The sequence below is a fragment of the Macaca fascicularis genome, chromosome 8 (assembly GCF_037993035.2).
Source record: "Macaca fascicularis isolate 582-1 chromosome 8, T2T-MFA8v1.1".
Classification (NCBI taxonomy): Eukaryota; Metazoa; Chordata; class Mammalia; order Primates; family Cercopithecidae; genus Macaca; species Macaca fascicularis.
Genome location: NC_088382.1, coordinates 107,469,883 through 107,493,466, shown reverse-complemented (window position 1 = coordinate 107,493,466; position 23,584 = coordinate 107,469,883). Strand labels below are relative to the sequence as shown.

At 44.2% G+C, this 23,584-nt stretch overlaps 1 protein-coding gene across 1 annotated transcript in view; it reads right to left on the bottom strand.

Moving 5' to 3' along the window:
* Positions 1-874: 874 nt before the first annotated feature.
* Positions 875-23,584, bottom strand: part of LAPTM4B (lysosomal protein transmembrane 4 beta) — a 74,929-nt gene continuing 52,219 nt past the window's right edge. Inside the window, 1 exon segment of the mRNA XM_045398534.2 lies at positions 875-2,090. Coding sequence (XP_045254469.2) covers positions 2,013-2,090 — 78 coding nt within the window. The 3' untranslated portion in view covers positions 875-2,012.

Sequence of the window (23,584 nt, the reverse complement as noted above, 5' to 3'; positions counted from 1 at the left end):
TGTTGCCCAGGCTGGTCTCTAACTTCTGGGCTCAAGCGATCCTCCTGCCTCGTTCTTCCAAGGTGCTGGGATTATAGCCACTGCCCCCAGCACCTTCTCCATTTCTAGTAACTCATGTGTTTCACTTTGTGTCAATCTTCTAGACATAAAGCTTCAAGAAACAGAATTACTTACGTAGAGTTTATAAAGAATGCCAATGAGATACACCAAAAGAAATAACTGAGGCTGATTCTTTGGGATAAAAATGCCCCTTCATACCTCTCTTATTTTAATCTCCCTTGGACTGTAGCAAAAATCTTAACTGCTTATTAAAAGTACACTATGGACACAAAGCAAACATATGCAAAACAGCTGAACACACGGTTAGGAACGTTGGAAGCTCGAGTGTTTGACCCCCATTCCTCTTGGCCTAAGATGCTCATTTTATCAGGACTGGGATATTAAAAACACTGTGTGTAGGCCGGGCGCGGTGGCTCACACCTGTAATCCCAGCACTTTGGGAGGCTAAGGTGGGTGGATCATGAGGTCAGGAGTTCAAGACCAGTCTGGCCAAGATGGTGAAACCCCATCTCTACTAAAAATACAAAAATTAGCCAGGCATGGTGGCGGGTGCCTGTAATCCCAGCTACTCAGGAGGCTGAGGCAGTGAATTGCTTGAACCCAGGAGGCAGAGGGCTCACTGCACTCCAGCCTGGGCGACAGAGCGAGACTTTGTCTCAAAAAAAAACAAAAAACAAAAAACAAAAAAAACCCCACCACTGTGTGTAAAACAAGCAATAAAGCCTACTCCTTAGGCTGAACTGGGTGCATCTGCCTGGCCGTATGTGGAGGGAAAGGTCCTCAGACACAATGAGCACAGAGTCACAAGGTCATCTTGGATGTGAGCAAACCTCATTTTAATTGCAAAATACTTCATTTACAGCACATTCAATAATGAACCTACAGGAGAGTTGCTGACTTTGGAACATATGAATATATAAAAATCCCTTGCAATTCAGGTAGTCAAGATAAAAAGCGATACAAGGAAAACAATCCTCATTTTTCTGAAAACTTTGACATTTTAAAAGGTGACTAGACATACTTGGAAGTTCAAAGTAGCAGGATGTAGCTTGCAGGGAAAGGAAAACCCTTTTCCATGCTGTTAGGCAAAAGTGTATCAAATACATCCCAATTCCACTTGATCAAGTCAGTTAGATGACCGCCTTGAACCAAGCTAGGGCAGAACGGTTAGTAAAAGCAGGCCCTGGGTGGGGATGCGAATCCAGAAGAGAGGCACCAGATCCCACGCAGCGCCAAGCACATCCGTTCCACCCTCTAATACATACGAGGCACGTCACCCCATGTCCCTGGACACAAGATCCATGAGAACAGTCAGCAGATGGTCACTGCTCCCACGGCCTGGTGCTTTCTAATGGTCTTAATTCAGGCCATGGAGAAAATCCTTTACCACCAAACACACACTGTCATTGAACTTAAGTCATAAAGGATGTTGTGGGGGGAATTCTTGTAACACAAATGTAAGGACTTCTATTTACCTAATTAGAACAATCATTACACAATTGACATTCCTGTTTCCATAAGGTTTTGTTCTCTATGCTGGAATGGCTGAAGAAGAAGTTATCTATTTTTGGTTTTATTTTACATTTTCAAACGAGAGGGAACAGAGAGAAAAAATGTGACTAACTGCCCAACTGGGGCCCAGCAGGTACAAAAGCAGACTTATCTGACTCTAGGTCCACCAGATTTGGGGGAAGTTTCAGTGCCTAGGGAAGGTTAGTGAAGCCCGTTATATCCCCGATCCTACAGGAAGAATTCCACAGCTAATCTATCACAGTGTTCTAGCAAAGCATATATTGAAAACTACAGTTTTCAACCTAACATCTAAATTTTAAAAAGTAGCATTTCAGCAACAAACAAGCTCAGAGAGCTCATCGCAAAAGTGAAATAACAGAACTATTGCTCAGATGTCTGCAAAGTCAAGCTGCTGCCCTCAGCTCTGCCCACTCGAAGGCTTAGGCAGACACGTAAGGTGGCGGCGGCTCCTTGGCAGCACCATTCACAGTGGTATCATCATACGGGGGTAGCAGCACCTGAGAAGAAAGAGGGACGGCAAGAGTTAGTGTTTCAAGAGCACGTACGTTCCCTGAGGTTTAGCTTTCACTGAACTTTTATGCAACTAAACATGTTCCACAACTTGTACCAAGTTCAATTTTCTAGCAAGTGGATACACTTCATTAAAAGACTTTTTGAATCCCTAAAGGAGCAAATGGAGAGCGATTCTCAAGCCGTGAGTTTTTCTAACCCTGTCCATGTGTACCTGGATGGCCAGAGGTCGGTGACTCTAGAAGAAATGGTGAGGGCTCTGAAGAGGAAAAAGGACCCCTAGGTGAGTGTGTCCGTGTGCACACACAAATAGGACTTGACTGACTACAGTAACCACTCATGGTGAGAACTGCAAAGTGTAGTGAAAATGCCAAGCTTTTGGTATCAGCCTGGATTTAAAGCCTGGGTCAGTCACATTTTATCAGCGTAGCCTTGGGTAAGTTACTTAACATCAGTTTCCGTGTGTATGAAATAAGGATACCTGAGAGTTGGCAGTCTACACACTGGCTGATTTCAGCTTTCTTGGAGTAGAAAATGGAATACAGAATAGTTGTATCACCCTTCATTCAGTAAACTAACATTTATTATGCATCTAGTACGTAATAGTCATTGTGAGTATAAGATAACTAAGACAAAAGACAGTCCCTGCCCTTTAGAAGCTCAGAGATGAGAAGACAAAATAAAACCTCACCCCCCTCAAGTGATTTGTGGAAAGGGAAAGACTATTCACAAACGAAACCACACTTGGTTAGATTTTCTATCAGGAATATCATTTATGGTAAAGCGGTATTCATCAATTTTGTTAATTTTCATTTATCTGTCCCTTTAGCTCCTACCAGAACAACACTAAAATTTTAAGTTTGTTTCAAGATTTTGTCACATTGCGTACACACACACAACACACACACCCCTCCTCTATAGCTCTACACACTTCATTACTTCTCTCCTCCCAGTCTTGGGGCTTCTGTAGGGCTGAAGCCAGTCTCACTTCCCCGAGGCTGGGCCAGTGCCTATCTGACAGCAGGAACTCAGATGTCTGCAGAGTGATGGAGGTGCCATTTAGGCCCCTGAAAAGCCTGTATGGTTCCTTCGGCCACCTAGGCAGAGGGCACCTGTACTGGCTAGGGTCCAATCAGAACACAGAAGCCACACAGGGATGTGAATAAAGTTTAATGAACAATTATTAACAGGGGACTGAGGAGCGGGGAACTGACTAATGGGGGGAAAAGAGCACTAATGGATATGAAGATTGAAGGAGGGCACTCAGGAAGGAACAAGCTAGAACAGAGGTCCCCAGGGCTGGGCTGAGACACGGCTGGGGAGGGTGTGGCTGAAGCCCAATGGACAGTGAAGAAGCTTCCAGCTGAACCAGGTAGAGGCCAGTGTGCATAGAAGGGCCTGCGGGAAGCCGTTCCCGGGAGCCACTGCCCGCACTGGAAACCACCTGAGAGGCAGGGGGTGCTGGCAGGCCTGTCATGAGGAGGTGCTGCCGCCGCTGTCTCTGCTTGCACTGGGCCCTGGGGAGCACTGCCAATAAGACCTGAACACTGCAGAAGCACACAGGAACCGGGGGGCGGGCGGGGGGCAGGGGCTTTCCTCCTACAGTGCCCCCCCGACGGGCCTGGCTAAACAGGGTCAGGAGGTAAAGGAGGAGTATGTGCAAGGCCCAGCCCACTTCAAGCTAAATGGGACTCTGGAGCTCTGATGCAAGAAGCGGATAACTGGCCAGCAACACACAGGCAAAGGCAATACGCCAGAGTCGCGCCCGCCAGCTCCCCGGCCTTTGTTCCTGAAAGAGGTAGTGACTTTGCCTATGTGCTAAATACTTCATATGTCAGGTATTACTCAAGGCACAGACTCTGGAGCAAATGTTCAGCGTTGCCCACGTGGAAAAGGAATGGAGTAGGCAAGATACACTCAGTACAGAACACAAGCCTGAGGCAAGGAAGCACAGCAGGAAACCAGGTCCGACAAACCAGCACCCACTGAGCACCTAGGTGTCCAGGGCACTCAGTCACAGCGACTCAAACCTGAAAACATGTCTGTTCAGGGGCCTGCAGTCTAGCAGAAGGCAGACACAGGTAAAACTCAACATGAGCAATGTGTGGATGTAGACAAGATAGGAAAGGACAGACAAGGACAACCAATTTAAGCCGGGGAGTCAAGGAAGGCCTCTCAGTAGGATGACCAGGCGTGCAGTAAAGAGGATGACATTCCAGTAGGGAGTTAAGAGAGAAGCAGGCCACAGGGCACTTTCTGGAAACTGCAAGGGGTTCACTGCATTGAACACCAAAGGGAGAATGTTGCAGAGATGAATGAAGTTGGAAAGATAGGCAAGGGTCAGCACATGAAGAGAGCCTCATGGTCGACCTTGACAAGTTCTAGCCAGTATCTAACAACAGCATCTCCACTAGCAATTCCACAAGTGTCTGCTTGAGCTGCAGGAAGAAAAAAGTATTCTCTAAAACAAAGCAACAGCTGTCTTCTCTGCGTGTGCATATTGGACTTTAGGACTGAGCCCCCAGCGCACATATGTGTGTGTGCATTAGATACAGCAACTTATAACAAGTGGAAACAGCTGTGACCAGCACCGGAAATATTAAATTTTAGCATGACTGAGCTTCAACACAATGCCCCACCAATGCATTAACCAATTAACTGATTCATATACTTATCTTTAGATAAATTATCCTAAATCACGGTAGAGCTACTTACATGTTTAAAACCTAGAGATGGGGTCTTGCCACGTTGCCCAGGCTAGTCTAGAACTCCTGGCCTCAAGTGATCCTCCCACCTCAGCCTCCCAAAGTGTTGGGATTACAGGCATGAGCCACTGTGCCCGACCTGTAGAGCTACGTCAAAGGTAAAAATCAGCTATCACAGCCACCATTTTTTTCTGAGCAAAACACAATATTCAAATCAAAATCTGCAAAATGTTCACAGATTAACATAAAATATTCTTGAAAAAAAAATGGTGCTGCAAATCTGCCTTTTGTTTGTCAAAATAAAACTTTCACATTACATTTGGCAGTCTGTCACTATTTCTTGTTATTCATCTTCAAACTCATTTTAAAGTTTCATTTTAAATCAACGCTACAACATATTTGGTTTTTTTTTTTTTTTTTTTTTTTGAGACAGAGTCTTGCTCTGTCACCCAGGCTGGACTGCAGCAGCACGATCTTGACTGACTGCAATCTCCGCCTCCTGGGTTCAAGTAATTCTCCTGCCTCAGCCTCCCAAGTAGCTGGGATTACAGGCATGTGCCACCACACCCAGCTAATTCTTAGTTTTAGCAGAGATGGGGTTTCACCACGTTGGCCAGGCTGGTCCCGAACTTCTGCCCTCAGGTGATCCACCTGCCTCAGCCTCCCAAAGTACAGGGATTATAGGTATAAGCCACCATGGCTAGCCAGTCAGTACTTTAACATCCTGATAGTCTTTTCTTTCAAATATTCTATGGCCTTGGACCTTTAATCCAAAGCTTAAGATACTTGGAGAAGAATTTCTCCTTTCATTAAAGTTTCTGACACCCTCCCTTGTTTTCACTTTTCCTTCAACACATACTAAATACTGATTGCAAAATATTCTCCAGATGACGCCTTTGGACTACTTTCAAAGGTTCCCCACATGGCATTGGTTTTAAATCCTTATAGGGGCAGTATCATCTTTTTATCTAAGTGCTGCTGATATTATTGACGATTTAAAGGAAGGGCTGGTGAAGGAAGCATTGCCACAGTTTCTACTGCAGTCTATTCACTACAAACACTTGCTATTTTTCTTTTCTACAAGGATCAGTCAAGTACTCCAAAATCTGAGAAAATAACTACAGGATCAATGAACACAGAATGTGCCCATTAAGGTGCCATATAACAAAACTGGTGACAACTCTATTATTTTGACATTTGTGGAAGCTGGTGTTAGTTAAAACCACTCTTTGTTTTTAAAAATTTAACCATTCACAATGAATGATCAAAAATAATCTCTGAGAATTAAGAATATAGGTCATGCCCTACTTCTGAAGTCACTTCCTGACAAGCAGCAGCTACTCAAGGACCATCTAGATAAACATACTCATGAGTTTAAAACCACAACCACAGACTGCTTTAGGTCAAGCAATGCTTAATACAACCAAATTCTAATCTAAGTTCAGTTTCTTGGAGTTGGTTTTAACATGAGTTCAGCTCCGGAACGGCTGGATGACAGTGGAACTCTCTTCCACACAGAAGAAAAATCCCCCTAATGCCCTCAGAAGTTCTTTAGGAAGATTCTCCTCTGTCTATATGTAATGTCTCTTCTATTGAAGTTGTTATGCGAGGTGACAGCCTACTGGTGGGAAAGAAACTCATCATTCATTCCAATTCAACTCAACAAAGATTCAGAGTGTTACCAGAGGTAACTTCATTCTTCTTAGCTACATCAACATATAGAACAGTTGTGGGGAGAAATAAATCAAAGGTTGCAAAATCTGACATCCTAGAATAAAAGTGATTCCAACTAGGCCAAAATCCACAAGACATTAATAATTTGGGGAAACTGGCTGGGTACAGTGGCTCATGCCTATAATCCCAACAGTCTGGGAAGTTGAGTGAGGTGGGTGAATGTTTGAACCCATGAGTTTGAGACCACCCTGGGCAAAATAGCAAGACTCCATCTCTATTTAAATTTTAAAGCATTTTTGGGAAAACGAATTCACTCCATCAAATAATAATAAATGACAAAATGCTCAGGAAGGAAGTACTTATTGGTAAAAACAGAAAATATTTAGGCCCAGCAGAGTGGCTCACGCTGTAATTCCAGTAGTTTGGAAGGCTGAGGCGGGCGGATCACCTGAGGTAGACAGTTCGAGACCAGCCTGACCAACATGAAGAAACCCTGTTTCTACTAAAAATACAAAATTAGCCAGGCGTGGTGGCGCATGCCTGTAATCCCAGCTACTTGGGAGGCTGACGCAGGAGGATTGCTTGAACCCGGGAAGTGGCAGTTGTGGTGAGCTGAGATCACGCCACTGCACTCCAGCTTGGGCAACAAGAGCGAAACTCCATCCAAAAAAAAGGAAGGAAGGGAGGGAGGGAGGAAGGGAAGAAGGGAGGAAGGGAGGAAGGGAGGAAGGGAGGAAGGGAGGAAGGGAGGAAGGGAGGAAGGGAGGAAGGGAGGAAGGGAGGAAGGAAGGAAGGAAGGAAGGAAGGAAGGAAGGAAGGAAAATATTTGGATACTAAGGTTAGAACTGGACTTTTACTGTAATATTAGTTAAGTCACTAAAGGCTTCTTTGGAATTCTACAGTTGCTAGCATTACATTCCCCAAAGTATGAAGTATAAATTACACAAGGGTCTTCAGACATTCATAAAAATATATCACAAAACGTTAAAAGATATGATTGTGTTGGTGTGGTGGCTCACACCTGTAACTCCAACACTTTTGGAAACCAAAGCAGGAGGACTGCTTGAGTTCAGGAGTTCCAGAACAGTGTGGACAACATAGCAAGACCCTGTCTCTACAAAAAAATACAAAAATTAGCCTTAGGAGGCTGAAGTGGGAGATTGTTTTAGCAAGATCCTGTCTCTACAAAAAATACAAAAATTAGCCTTAGGAGGCTGAGGTGGGAAGATTGTTTTTGGAAGACCCTGTCTCTACAAAAAATACAAAAATTAGCCTTAGGAGGCTGAGGTGGGAGGACTGTTTGAACCCAAGGGGTTGAGGCTGCAGTGAACCATGATTGTACCACTGCACTCCAACCTAGGTGACAGAGGAAGATTGAAAGGAAGGGAGGAAGGAAGGGAGGGAGGAAGGGAGGGAAGAAGGAAGGAAGGAAGGAAGGAAGGGAGGGAGGGAAGGAGGGAGGGAGGGAGGGAGGGCGGAAGATAGTGGATCGAACCCACACTCATAAGGGTTGGATTTTTCTATGTAAGTGTTGAGTTGCGGTGGTCAAAATGTAATAGTTACTAGTAGTAGGGCTAGTAGGGTGTTGATTGTTAAGGCTAATGTTAGGCTAATTACTCTTTTTCGAATGCTGTCGAAACTAGCTGACTGGAAGTCAACGGTACTATTTATATACTAAAAGAGTAAGATCCTCATCAGTAGATAGAAATATATAGGAATAATCACACTACATCTACAAAATGTCATTATCAGGTGGTGGCTTCGAAGCCAAAATGGTGGTTGGATGTAAAGTGATAAAATAATTGGCGGATAAGGCAGGTGATAAGGAATGTTGATCCAATGATAACATGAAGTCCGTGAAAGCCTGTGGCTATAAAAAATGTTGAACCATAAACTCCATTGGAAATAGTAAAGGGTGCTTCAAAGTATTCTGAGATTTGTAGGAGGGTGCAGTAGATACCCAGTAAAATTGTAATAAGTAGTGCTTGAATTGTTTGTTTTCGATTCAACTGTGATAAGCTCAAGTAATTGAAACTCCTGATGCAAGCAATATGGACGTGTTTAAGAGTGGTACTTCTAGGGGGTTTAGAGGAGTAATGCCTGTTGGGGGTCAACGTCCTCCTAGTTGTGGAGTGGGGACTGGGCTAGAGTGATAAAATGCTCAGAAGTTTCCAGCAAAGATTTCTGAGATGATAAATAAAATTATTCCGTAGTGGAGGCCTTTTTGGACAGGTGTTATGTGATGGCCTTGGTACGTACTTTCTTGAACAATGTCACATCTTCATTGGTATATGGTCAGTGTGTTAGTCAATAGGCCTAGTGTTAGTAGGGTGGTAGAGTAGAAGTGAAATCACACGGCCAGGCCGGATATTATCAGGAGGGCTGAGAGGGCCCCTGTTAGTGGTCAGGGGCTGGGTTTAACTATGTGGTAGGCGTGCGATTTGTGGGTCATTAGGTATTGTCATGTAAGTAGAGGCTTAGTAAGAATGTAAGACATAGGCTTGAATTAGGGCAACGGCAATCTCCAGGGTGGTTAGTAGGATTAGGATTATAAAGATAATTGAAGTTGTGGGGAGATTAATGGTTGACAGTTGCTAGTGTGGCAGTTCCAATCAAGTGTATGAGTAGGTGGCCTGCTGTGATATTGGCAGTTAGGTGTACAGCCAAGGCTAGTGGTTGGATAAATAGGCTAATGGTTTCAATGATTACTAGTACAGGGATAAGGGGTATGGGTGTGCCTTGTGGCAAAAAGTGAGCCAAAGAGTTTTTAGTTTTAAAGCCAAGGCCTGTAATTACTGTGTTTGTTCATAGAGGGATTGCTATGGCTAGATTTATGGATAATTGGGTAGTTGGTGTAAATGAATGGGGTGAGAGTCTGAGGAGGTTTGTTGTGGTAATAAAGATAATTAGGGATGTTAGTATAAGGGATCAGGTTAGTCCTTTGATATTATGAATTATCATTATTTGTTTTAGGGTAAGTTGAATTCGTCATTGCTGAGTAGTGATTAGTCGGTTACTGATAAGGTGTTTGGAAGTTGGAATTAGTAGGGAGGCGAATAAAATGATTGGTACTACAGCACATAGGCCTAAAATTGTCGGGGCAATAAATGGGGTAAGTAGATTTTTGTTCATTTTGATTCTCAAGGGCTGTCATGATTTTGCATATCAATTATTTTTGGTGAGGTAGGTAGATGATAATTTGTGCTTAATAGTTTTAGTTGAATGATGAGGAATAGTGTAAAGAGCATGGATACAATAATAGCAGGTCATGTGGAGGTATCTAGTTAAGGCATCTCACTGCAGAGAGATATTATTTCTCTCATTCTTTAACTTAAAAGGTTAATGCTGGGGCAGCTGTACAGTGGATCTATGGAGAGAGTTCACAGTGGGCTTAGAGGTGAAGGTGCAGTAGACATATGGGATGAAGGTACAGTAGATCTATAGCGTGAATACAGGCCCTATTTTGAAGATTTTTAGTGAAATTAGTTCTAGAACAATAGGTATAAAACTATGGTTGGCTCCACAGATTTCTGAGCACTGTCCGTAATAGACGCCTGGCCGTATAGCTGATAAAGCAGCAGAGAAAATGGGGAGGAAGAGTGAGAGTTACATCCTATTCAAAAGGCATCTCACACTGATCATCAGCAACTAGCAAAGCAGACTATTATTTTTAAATATGAAGCTAAGTACAGAAGAAATGAGTGAAAGAGCTGAGAGTGTTTTCTGCTGGGGTGAAAAAGTAGAGGATGGGGGAGGGAGTGATGAGACCATTAAAAAACAAACCTTTTGATTCTATGATTATTAGGGATGTGTGTGTAATATGGTGTTAAAAGCAACATTTTAAAAATAAAAAGATAATCATGGCAGTCAAAATGGAAAGAGGAAGTCAGTCATCATGGGGAAGCTTTCAGCCTGAGGATGTGGGTGGGTGAAGACAACCCATTCCTTCAGCCTTCCCAGTTGGCAGGTGAGTTGTAAGCTTTTACCTATGAGCTTCTGCAAGGGCCTGGGAAACAACCCAACTTGTCAAAGAGGCGACTTTCAACACAAGGAAGGGCAGCAGGGCCTGAACACGTGCACTATAGACCCTAAGTAAAGTAAGGGGGAGTACCGTGCTGTTTGAAGTCATTTCTTTGGAGCTGACATGTTTGCAGGCAGAAGTCTTCCGGTCTTGTGAAACCCACCTCCACATTGAGACGTAATCTAGAAGTAAGCACCCAAAACCCCAATGGAAACCAGAGAACTAGGATGCCAGTTGTTTCAGGATGGTGGGAACATGTTAATCAGTGAATTCCATGAGCATGAGCTCACTGCTGAACTTCTTTGGCTGAGAAATGAGTTATAATATTAGAACAGCAGTGGCTGGATGCAGAAGTTCACACCTGTAATCCCAGCACTTTGGGAGGCCAAGGTAGGCAGATTGTTTGAGCCCAGGAGTTCAGGACCAGCCTAGCCAACATAGCAAGACCCCATCTCAACAACAACAAAAAAGAAAAATTAGCTGGGTGTGGTGGTACGTGCATGTAATCCCAGCTACTTGGGAGACTGGGGTGGGAGCATCACTTGAGCCCTGGAGGGTTGAGGCTATAGTGAGCCATGATCATGCCACTGCACTCCAGCCAGTGTGACAGAGACCCCCTCTCCCCATCCCGCGCCCCCCCCCCAAAAATCATCATGCAAAATAAGACAACTGAGTGTTAAAATCACCCAGAAGTAAGGCAAAATGGAAATTTATTGGGTTATAAGGTTTTTATTTCTACATACACAGATAGACAAAAAGGGAAAGAGGAGAAGGTGTCAGTTTCTTTTCTGGTAGTAAACTAAAATAGGAATTTATAGAATGGATCTTTGTATAAATGACAGCAGGTAATACTGTATATAAATAACAGCTTCAGCTACTATTCAAGACTTTAGCAACTGTTTTGTAAGCTATTTATTTATTTATTTGAGATGGAGTTTCGCTCTTGTTGCCCAGGCTGGAGTGCAACGGCGCAATCTTGGCTCACTGCAACCTCCGCCTTCTGGGTTCAAGACATTCTCCTGCCTTGGCCTCCCAAGTAGCTGGCATTACATGTGCCCACCACCATGCCAGGCTAATTTTTGTATTTCTAGTAGAGACAGAGTTTCACCATGTTGGCCAGGCTGGTCTCAAACCCCTGACCTCAGCTCATCTGTCCACTTCAGCCTCCCAAAGTGCTGGGATTACAGGTGTGAGCCACCACGCCCAGACAGCAGATGACTTATTTTCCACTATAGTTTGATAAATATAAGTTTTGGGTTTTTTGTTGTTGTTGTTTTGTTTTTTGTGGGTTTTCTTGAAATGGAGTCTCACTCTGTCACCAGGCTGGAGTCCAGTGGCGCAATCTCGGCTCACTGCAATCTCCGCCCCCCAGGTTCAAGTGACTCCCTTGTCTCAGCCTCCTGAGTAGCTGGGACTACAAGCGCACACCACCATGGCCAGCTAATTTTTTGTATTTTAGTAGAGTCAGGGTTTCACCATGTTGGCCAGGATGGTCTCGATCTCCTGACGTCATGATCCGCCTGCTTCAGCCTCCCAAAGTGCTGGGATTACAGGCATGAGCCACAGCGCCCAGCCAAATATAAATTTTGATTTAGATATTACATAAGGGCCAGGCACGGTGGCTCACACCTGTAATCCTAACACTTTGGGAGGCCGAGCCGGGCAAATTACTTGAGGTCAAAAGTTAGAGACCAGCCTGGCCAAGATGGTGAAACCTCGTCTCTAAATACAAAATATAAAATTTAGCCGGGTGTGGTGGCATATGCCTGTAGTCTCAGCTACTGAGGAAGCTGAGGCATGGGAATTGCTTGAACCCAGGAGGCGGAGGTTGCAGTGAGTCAAGATCGCACCACCACACTCCAGCCTGTGTGAGAGAGCGAGACTCTTAGCTTTAAAAAAAAAAAAAAAAAAAAATTACATAAGGGAGCACTAAAACGTTTGCAGGAAAAAGATATCCTTACAAAAACCCCAAAGATTAGGCTGGGCGCAGTGACTCGTGCCTGTAATCCCAGCACTTTGGGAGGCCAAGGAGGGCAGATCACAAGGTGAGGAGTTAGAAACAAGCCTGGCCAATATGGTGAAACTCTGTCTCTACTAAAAATACAAAAATTAGCCGGGTGTGGTGGCGAGCGCCTGTAGTCCCAGCTACTTGGGAGGCTGAGGCAGAAGAAATGCTTGAACCAAGGAGGCGGAGCTTATAAGTGAGCTGAGATTGCACCACTGCACTCCAGCCTGGGCAACAGAGCAAGACTCAAAACAACAACAACAAAAAACAAAGATTAGGTATTCCTGTTTGCTGACCCTCTTGCAGGAGGGAATCGTTCAATTCAGATCTATCCAAGCCAAAAGCAGGGGCTACTGAACAATCTGGAATGTTTCAGATAACTGTCCTACAGCTGCCTAGAAAACTCAGCCTAAATTTCTAGTAAGGCTGGGGTTGGTAAACTATGTGGGCCAAATAGGGCCTGTCACCGTTCTACTGTATGGCCTGGGAGCTAAGTACTTTTTAAATGTCATTTCATGGTTGAAGGAAAAAAAATTAAAAAGAAAAATGTCTTGCAACATGTGAAAATCATTTGAAATTCAAAATTCAGTGTCCCGAAGTAAAGCTTTATCAGGACCTAGGCACATTCATTCATGTATACTGTCTACAGTTGCTTTTCAGCTTCATCAGCAAAGTCGAACCAAAGCCTGAAATATTTACTGTCTAGCCCTTCACAGAAAAAGTTTGCCTTTGCCTGCACTACGGAAAAGCACTGCCCTCAATTGTGACCTTGGAAGATGTGATGTCAGATGAGAAAGTACAGTCCCTAAGCAATCTCTTTTTTTTTTTTTTTTGAGACGGAGTTTCGCTCTTTTTGCCCAGACTGGAGTGCAATGGCGTGATCTTAGCTCACTGCAACCTCTGCCTCCCGAGTTCAAACGATTCTCCTGCCTCAGCCTCTCAAGTAGCTGGGATTACAGGTACGCGCCACCATGCCTGGCTAATTTTTGTAGTTTTAGTAGAGACGGGGTTTCTCCATGTTGGTCAGGCTGGTCTTGAACTCCCGACCTCAGATGATCTACCCGTCTCAGCCTCCCAAAGTGCTGGGATTACAGGCGTGAGTCACCGCACCCAGCCAGCAATCTCATTATTTAAGGACACTTAAGTCTTCCAAAGGCCCATTCCAATTACTCCCAAGTAGCCAAAATATGTTTTCTTTTCCACCATGTAAAACCAATCACCTATAATGCATCTTGTTTAAAATATGCAGTGTTTACATCAAATATTTATCTTATACTGGTCACACCACATTTGCCTGTTGTGATGTGAGATTCCTTTACTTAAGCCAAACAGGAAAGGGGAGATAAGTGAATTATGAACCTCTGCGAGTAACTGGAAAAACCATGTGGGCATTCACATCGCAAATATTTTCAGTTGGGTCCAAAAATTATAAAATACCAATACAGTGGCCCAAACTGAAAGTTAAAATGGTTCTACACACCTAAGTATTTATAATAGTTAAGTAAATACTGGATATTTAAACATTGAGGAAATGGAATAAGCAGTGTGCTATCACCTCGGTAACCCTATCAAAGAAAGACATCTCAGCAGCTGCCTCTCCATGTTCCCGAAGCCTGAATGTGCTACGCCACCTACTGTACACATCTCCTTCATGACAACAACCGTTCCGGGGGCTCCAATCCCACCACGCCCAGCTGCTGCTGCAGAAAGTGGGCTGGAAAAGGAGGGATGCAGGGACTGCTCATAACTTTGGATCTCAGATTCGCATTTCACCTGCCTCCACCAGCCCACATCCTTCCCTGCCACCTCCCTTGCAATAATGGAAAGGGAAATACATTCCCAGACACCTTTCCTAAAATGTAAAAATATAAAATTCCATGCCTCATTTGTCCCCAGAGTAAAATCAATATGGACTCTGAGGCACGTTATTAAATAAGTTGTGTGTGTGTGTCTTATAGTAAAATGGTTCACAACGAAAACTAGGTTGGTTTGAAGCTTGCAGAACTTTAGGTTTCAAACATCCATGTGTTAATCTGACTGCTCTAGATGTCCTCTCGAACACACTCTGAGATCCCCCAGATGCAAAGCCTCCTAAAGTTTACAAGCGCTTATGTAGTTTTCTCGAATGTTGTTCTGGGATGAAATAACTGGAAAGTTATATGGCTCAGAGACAATTTCCAGCAGACCAGGACATTTAAAATTTTATTGTTGGAAGAATATTATTATGCAGAAGGAAAGAAATAGGAGCCGAGTTAATGTCACATACTGTCAGACTGAACCTCAGAATTACAGCCAAGGAAAAGGTTTTGGGAGAAAAATCTCAGGAGCATGTAGTCCAATCTCACCCATGATGCTTTGATATTGGAACTAACAGAGAAGTCTATCTGACGCTGTGTCCACGTATGACAGTATCAGGAGAATGCAGAGACTGGGGTATGGGAAGCAGGACTGTGAAGCACAATTATATAGATAAGGCAGCTGCCCTGGTATGCAAAATTTACTTTTAACCTTTCTTTTTCTTCCACCTCTTTTCCCTGAGTCACCCCACCCCTCCCTTCCACTGTGTGAAAAGGTAAAAACTAGCAAACAAACAACAAACCAGAAAATCCCACTGCTTTTAAAGTTTGTGACTGTACGCGAGAAGAACTGTCTGAATGAAAAAGTGTCCATGTTTCACTCCTCATCCTGGGTGATACAGCCCAGGGGTATTGGCCCAGGGCAATACAGCTGTGGTGTGAACACATGGCCCCAGCTGCCGTCACAACTGGACAACAGTTAGGAGGAGGTGAGTGGGTCAGAACAGCCTGCAGCCAGGCTGATCAGGTTGTAGTCCCCCTCCTGCCACTCAACCAGCAGGGTGACCTCGGGAGTTACCCTCTTGGTGCCTCAGTTTCCTCTTTTGCAACACAGGAACTAATAGGACCTAGTACATGAAGGACTCTTGTGTGATTGAGCTAATCTATGTAAAGCACTCAGCACAGGCCTGGTGGGCAGCAACTGCCACATGTCTGCAGAGAAACCTACGATACAAACACTAAAGTAGGGAGATCTAAGAGATGCAGAGAGTAGAGCATCAATGCACTCACTCAACCCTCACCGGATGGCACCAGTGGGCACACTGTTGAGGAGATGAGGGCATCAAAAGGTGGCTGGGCCAGATGACGTTTCAAGGTGTTACCCTACCCTGCAAGTGCGTGATTGTATACGTTACATTAAGTGATAGTCACATACCAGAGAGCTCCTGTCATGCCAGTTCCCTCAATGATCTACTTTTAACTACCTCCGACAGTTCTCCCATCTGCCTGCCTCACTCCTGGCACTCCTGCCCTGGGCCAGACCTTCACTGCCTCTAACCCTGCCTCTGGAAATAGTCTCCTAGTGTTCTCTCAGCTTATTTGGGAGTTTACCAAATCTATTCCATATCAACCTGTCACTTTTGTTTTGGGCTTTTAAAATTAAAAGAAAAGAAAACGCTTGGAGAGATTATATAAATTACTAAATTATAAGGGAAAAGTGATAACTAAAATTGAGATATTAGTAATAAGATCTCTCTTCTAAACTTAGTAGGCAAGAAAGCTGAAAGCCAATAATGACAGGCTAGAGTTTCAAATTCTTCCAGTCCAATTCCTGAAGAATCTTCTTTCTCTCCTCCTCCTCCATCACTGTCCCCGGGGCCCTCTGGTTCATTTATGCAGATGACAGTGGTAAAACTCTGTTTTGCTGTGAGCCACTTTTAATGTACCTGAATGTGGTGTGCACAGGACTGAAAGGGATGCTAAATTAATAGCCAATGTAGTAACTACTCTTAGGCAAAGCCTTCTTCAAACATTTTGGAAAGTTAATTATGACTTTTATGAAGGGAAAAAAAAAACAGAACTCTTTATGCAGTCAAGAACTTGTTTCTAACCATATCCAAACTATACTAGGAAGTAATAACCTGCTTTTAAAAGTGGCAGGAGCCGGGTGCCGTGGCTCAAGCCTGTAATCCCAGCACTTTGGGAGGCCGAGATGGGCGGATCATGAGGTCAGGAGATCGAGACCATCCTGGCTAACCCAGTGAAACCCCGTCTCTACTAAAAAATACAAAAAATTAGCCGGGCATGGTGGCGGGCGCCTGTAGTCCCAGCTATGCGGGAGGCTGAGGCAGGAGATTGGCGTGAACCCGGGAGGCGGAGCTTGCAGTGAGCTGAGATCCGGCCACTGCACTCCAGCCTGGGTGACGCAGCGAGACTCTGTCTCAAAAAGAAAAAAATAAAAATAAATAAAAGTGGCAGGAGTGCTTTGGGTGGCTGAGGTGGGGGGAATCACCTGAGGTCAGGAGTTTGAGACCAGCTGGCCAACGTGGTAAAAACCCCGTCTCTAATAAACATACAAAAATTAGCCAGGCACGGTGGCATGTGCCTGTAGTCCCAGCTACTCGGGAGGCTGAGACAGGAGAATAACGTGAACCTGGGAAGCAGAGACTGCGGTGGGCCAAGACTGCACCAATGCACTCCAGCCTAGGCGACAGAGTCAGACTCTGTCTCCGAAAAAAAAAAAAAAAAAAAAAGTGGCAGGAGGAAAACATGAAATTTTTCATGCACAATTTTTAAAGTCATTGCGACCACTACTAAATCTGACTCCACTCCCATTCCCCTAGGCAATACCTTGTTTTGTGGTTTTTTGACAACCTAAGGTCAGCCTTAATTAATCTCAGGTGCCTCAAAGATAGTTTATTAAGAAAAGGAAACTGGGAAGATAATCTGGCCTTTGACCCAGTCACCACTCACCATAAATATATATATATATATTTATGTATGTGTGTGTGTGTATATATATATTTTCTCTTTATACTTATTTTCTGAAACCAAAGAAGCCACACTCACCTTTCTTCAATTGCGTTTTTCAAGCAGTTAGACACAAAAGAAGGCCCCTACATAGCAAAATACTTTTTGAAGTTAAAACAGTAAGTTTGCATATAATGTTAATCTGGGTAAGAGCCTACAATATGACATGGCATAATAAATACCATGGAGTTAAAAATGTTCCTGTTTTTCCCTAAATAGGAATTTTCCTACATTACACAACTATGATTCTTTTATCTGGAATCAGAATTCTTATACCATTTTGGCTAAATATCAATCTCACTGCTTTTTGAGTGCCACAATTCCAGAGGAATCAGGTTTCTTACATTTAGATTTAACATAATACCGGCTCTTATCACCATCCAGGCCTTTATTAGTATTAGTAAACAAGGTCACATAGGTTTAAGAAACACTTTTTAAAACCTTAATTTGTGGTCGGACGCAGTAGCTCACACCTGTAATCCCAGCACTTCGGCAGGCCAAGGCAGGTGGATAGCCTGAGGTCAGGAGTTCCAGACCAGCCTGACCAATATGATGAAACCCTATCTCTACCAAAAATACAAAAATTAGTCAGGCATGGTGGCGCATGCCTGTGGTCCCAGCTACTCAGGAGGTTGAGGCAGGAGAATCGCTTGAACCCAGTGGGTGGAGGTTGCAGTGAGCCGATATATCGCTCCTATGTATTTCAGCCTGACAGAGGGAGACTCAGAAACCTGTTACCATAAACTACAACAGCGGTCCCTGGTTTCATGGAAGACAACTTTTCTAAGGGGTTGGTGGTGGAGTGAGGGGGGTGTGTGTGATGATAGTTTCAGGATGAAACTGTTCCACCTCAGATCAAGCATTAGATTCTCAAAAGTATTGTAACCCAGCCAGTTAGAGAGAAAACGCCAGACTTTGAAACGAATTCAGGAGTCCTTTATCACCTGGCAACTGAGAGACAGCTAGAGCACGAAATTCAGCCCCGAAGAAGGGGCTAGATTTTCTTTTATACTTTGGTTTAGAGAGGGGAGGGGGATTCGAGCTGTAGCAATCTTACAGAAGTAAAACAGACAAAAAAAGTTAAAAAGACAAATGGTTACAGGGAAACAAACAGTTACAGGTACAGGGGCTTTAAATTCATCACAAGGTGATAGTGTGGGGGCTCTGGGTGTTATCTGCCCGACACGAACGCGGGGACTTTATGGTACTATCTCCCGAGTGAATTCCTGGGAACTGCGGACATTGCTAGCCTCAGTACCTTATCAGTTAATTGACACTTTGATATGTTGAGAGTCAGCTGGCACAAGTTAAATCTTCGAGGAAGGGGGTAGGTAAGGAGCCCTTGATGTCTTGTAAATGAAGGAGCCAAATGGAGTCCATCCGATTTTCTCAGCTAAGGGAGAGTCTATTCATATTAAAACAAGGTGAGGTATCTAAGGGAGAGTCTATACGTGTTAATACAAGGTTGGGTATTACAAAAGGAGCTTGCAGCCTAGATTCGTTGCATGTGCAGTTCACAACAGGGTTTGTGCTCCTGTGAAAATCTGATGCTGCTGCTAATCTGATACTTGGCGCTCAGGCTGTAATGCTTGCTTGCCCGCTGCTCACCTCCTGCTGTGCAGCCTGGGGCTTGGGGGCCCCTGATCTACAGGATTTGTATTTAAATGTTTTCCTCTTATGACCAAATTTTGGCAGCAGTGGAGAGTGTGGTATTACACAATATACACCCATGTGATTTCCATAACATTGCCCTAAAAGAAAGGGCGCTCCAAGCCACCAGCGGGCCCGCCTGAGGGAGCTGCAGCGACTCAAAAAAGGGCACTTTGTTGTATTTTAAATTTTCAAGGAAAACGTCCCAGCACTTGTTAAGATACTGCCCCAATGACTACTATTAAGTCATTTGGACATGACTATTCAATAAATGAATAGTTACATTACTTATTTCAATGGCCTAAGGGTGCTGGGGGTGGGATGACTCTAAAGCATTATAAACAGTTTGTGACTTTCTGTGTTATGCATTCCTTTCAAAGCATTTGGTTTGGTTTAGCTGGGAAACTGGAGGAGAGGTTAAACCAGAGAATGATCTCCAATATCTAATAACTCTTCTCTATCCTCCCTCTGAGAACAATTTTGGGAAAGAACACATCTGGATAATAATATGTATACTGTTTTAGAGAAAGAGGAAAAACTACATTTACTTTCTACCAGCAGGAGCCCCCAGTATCTTTCCACAGAGGTCAACCTGGGAGAAAAGCTATCTGGCCTAATATCTGAAAGTAAGTGAAAGCAAGGCATGACATGTTATTATGTAAATGTGGATTCCCAACAAAGATGTGAACAAAAGAGAAACATACATTATTACGCATGGTGAAGTTATTAACACAGCTATGGAGACCAGGGAAAATGATAGATCTAGATCATTCCAAACCCCATTAGAGTCTCAGAAGGAGGCTTCAGTAACTGGTTTTAATTGATAATGGTAACATTAACTCCTTTAGTTCTAAACAATTTTTAAACATGCAGAGCCTTGCTTTATTTTATTTTAAAATAAAATCAAATAAAAATAAATAAATAAAAAATGTCAGAAAGCTGAGACTTCAGCTGGTGGTCTACCCTGATATTTTGGAGTGGATTACATCAATACAACTATGTTAAAAGATAAATCTACCTTTTCCAGGAATATAATTCTTTCAAAAGAAAATTTTTAAAAATGGCTCGCTGGGAACTGTGGGAAAATGGTAACATTACCAGTACCTCAGTTTCCTCATCTTTTTTTTTTTTTTTTTTTTTTTTTTTGAGACGGAGTCTCGCTCTGTCACCCAGGCTGGAGTGCAGTGGCCGGATCTCAGCTCACTGCAAGCTCCGCCTCCCGGGTTCACGCCATTCTCCTGCCTCAGCCTCCCGAGTAGCTGGGACTACAGGCGCCTGCCACCTCGCCCGGCTAAGTTTTTGTATTTTTAGTAGAGACGGGGTTTCACTGTGTTACCCAGGATGGTCTCGATCTCCTGACCTCGTGATCCGCCCGTCTCGGCCTCCCAAAGTGCTGGGATTACAGGCTTGAGCCACCGCGCCCGGCCCAGTTTCCTCATCTTAAAAGTGGCAAGTTATTACAAAATGACAGAGAATGACCAGCCGCTACCAAGCAATTTCCCCCAAACTACTGCCCACCTGGTAGCCCTTCTGAAGAAAAGAGGCACACTGTTAGAAGAGGTGGGAACATCCAGTTGAAAAGTGTAGCTATTCTGATACATTTTATAACTAAGCCTAAATAAAACATACCTGTTATTCCATACCTTTGTGTCTTCCAAAGGGGAAAAACAGAAGTTTTCTCCAAAAAGCTAGTAGGATGCATTTTGGTGATTTACTCATGGTTCTTAAATTCTCTAAGCACCCTAATTTCTATAATATTTCTACTGGAGAAAAACAACCAGAAGTATATTTGTTTTGGGCAAAGCTCTCAAGCTGTGTTCTTCCTCTGCTCTCATACCACAACAACCAAAGTAGAAGGCTCCTGGGACCAAAGGTGTGGGGGTTTCTCCCACCAACAAGCAGCAGACACCAGCTGGATCTATCTAATAAAGGCTCTCCTTACAGCTGCCCTCCTTCCAGCCAAAGCCGGAGTAATCCATTGCAAAGGGCACCAAAAAAATCTGACCCCATTGCCCAAGGAAATGCCTGCGCCGACAAAACAGCAAGAGAGGCAGCAAATGCCTCAGCGCCTGCACACGTTCCAGTCTCCGCTCCAGACCAATACTTCTCTTTATCTATCATTCCCACCTATTCTTCTTCTGAAAACCTGCTCTACCAGTCCTTTCCAACTCAGGGCAAGTGGTTCTTAGACCATGGAAAATTCCTTCTCCCTGCCTCACAAGTCCACTCCATCCTTTCTTCCTTTCATCACCACTTCCATGTAGGATACAAACCTCTCGCCCATCTTTTAGAACCCCTCATTTCTTTCCAGTTATGGAAATCCATTCTCAAAACAAACACATCTCACTGTTCTATCTGCCACTCTACTACTCCCCAAGGCTTTCTCAAACCCCATCCCTTGCCCACACACCAGGCCTGAGGATTTACCCCCACACAAGATTGGCAAGTAGATTTCACACATATGCCCGAGTCCACAAATACAAATACCTCCTAGTCTGGGTTGATACCTTTACCGGATGGGTTGAAGCCTTTCCTACAGGGACAGAAAAAGCCACTGCAGTAATTTCTTGCCTAACTGACATAATTCCTCGATTTGGTCTTCCTACCTCCATACAATCTGATAACAGTCCAGCCTTCATTAGTGAGATCACCCAAGCAGTTTCCCAAGCCCTCAGTATTCAATGGAATCTCCATGCCCTTATCATCCTCTATCCTCAGGAAAAGTAGAAAAGGCCAACAGTCTTTTAAAAACACATCTTAACAAAAACTCACCCTCCAACTCAAAAAAGATTGGACAGTTCTTCTACCCTTTGCTCTCCTTCGAATTCGAGCCAACCCTCAATAACCCACAGGTATAGCCCCTTTGAGCTCCTATGTGGCCGCACATTTTTATAAGGGCTCAACCTCATTCCAGACATCGGCCCTCTTGGTAACTATCTTCCAATCCTTCAACAAGCTAGACATGAAATCCACCGAGCTGCCAATTTCCTTTTACCCACTCCAAATACCCAGCCATATGAAGACACTCAGGCCGGACGGTCAGTTCTTGTTAAGAACCTAACCCCTCAAACTCTACAACCTCAGTGGACAGGACCCTACCAGGTCGTTAACAGCACCCCAACCACGGTCCGTCTACAGAAACTTCCCCACTGGGTTCATCGCTCCAGGATAAAACTGTGCCCATCCAACGACCAGCCTAACTCCTCTACCTCCTTCTGGAAGTCACAAGTACTCTCCCCCACTTCCCTTCAACTTACTCGCATTCCTGAAAAAGAACAATAGGCCTTTGTATCTTTCATTTACAACAGGCCTTTACACAGTCACCTCACTATTTAATGTCTACCTACCTCCCTAATCACCATTCTAGCCTACTTCTAAATGCCCTGTTTTTGTCTATGTTGCCAGTTCACACTTTTCCTCCAGACCATTGTAACTGACATCTCCTGGTCTCACCCTCCAGCTGCCACCCTTAACTCTCTCCTAGAGTGGATAGGTGACCTTGTGTGGGAAGGCACTCTCCAATTCTTCCACCACAATGAAATTCTTTTCTACTCGCTTTGTGTCTCATTCCCATTCTCCTGCTACCCTCTACCCCTCCCTAATTATCTCCAACATATCATCAACCTCACCCACCCTCTCTCTCCTCACCATCTCTAATTCTTCCTTAGCAAAAAATTGTTGGCTATGCATTCCCCTCTTTTCCTCCTACTACACAGCTGTCCCTGCCCTACTAGCTGACTGGGCAACCTCCCCTGTCTCCCTACCTACACCTCCAAACCTCTTTCGGTGACCCCTACACCTTTACCCTCCCAAACAACTTTACTTTCTGGAAAATTCAGCAGGGGACGGGCGCAGTGGCTCGTGCCTGTAATCCCAGCATGCTGGGAGGCCAAGGTGGGCAGGTGGATCACGAGGTCAGGAGTTCAAGACCAGCCTGGCCAACATGGTGAAATCCTGTCTCTACTAAAAACACAAAAATTAGCAGGGCATGGTGCGCATGCCTATAATCCCAGCTACTCGCGAAGCTGAGGCAAGAGAATTGCTTGAACCAGGACCTGGGAGGCAGAGGTAGCAGTGAGCAAGGTTGTGCCACTGCGTTCCAGCCTGGGCTACAGAGCGACTCTGTCTCAAAAAAAAGAAAAGAAAAGAAAAGAAAAGAAAAATTCAGCAGAAACTCCCCCAATATCTCATACCAACAGGCTGCTGCTCTTCTCCCTACCTACCTATGAAGTCTATCTCCCTACATCAGTTCCACACCCCCTGTTCTTGGACACCTCATTACACAGACAACTATCCCCATTGCCGCTCCCTTATGCATCTCCCAACAATTACCTACTGGAATTCCCTTGGGTAACCTCCCGTCTTCCTTATGTTCCTTTACTCTTCACCTCCAAAGTCCCAACACTCACATCAACCAGCCAACTGGAGCATTCCAGCTTCATATAACGGAAAGTCCCACTCTCATCACTAACAGTCTCAAAAACATCAGCAGAACTTTTGTTTAGGAAGACACTTACCTTGCCTCTCGCTCCATCCTTGGCTACCCTCTCGCTGTTCAACAGATTCCCCTCCAAGTCCTTCTTCTTGCCTGCTTATACCT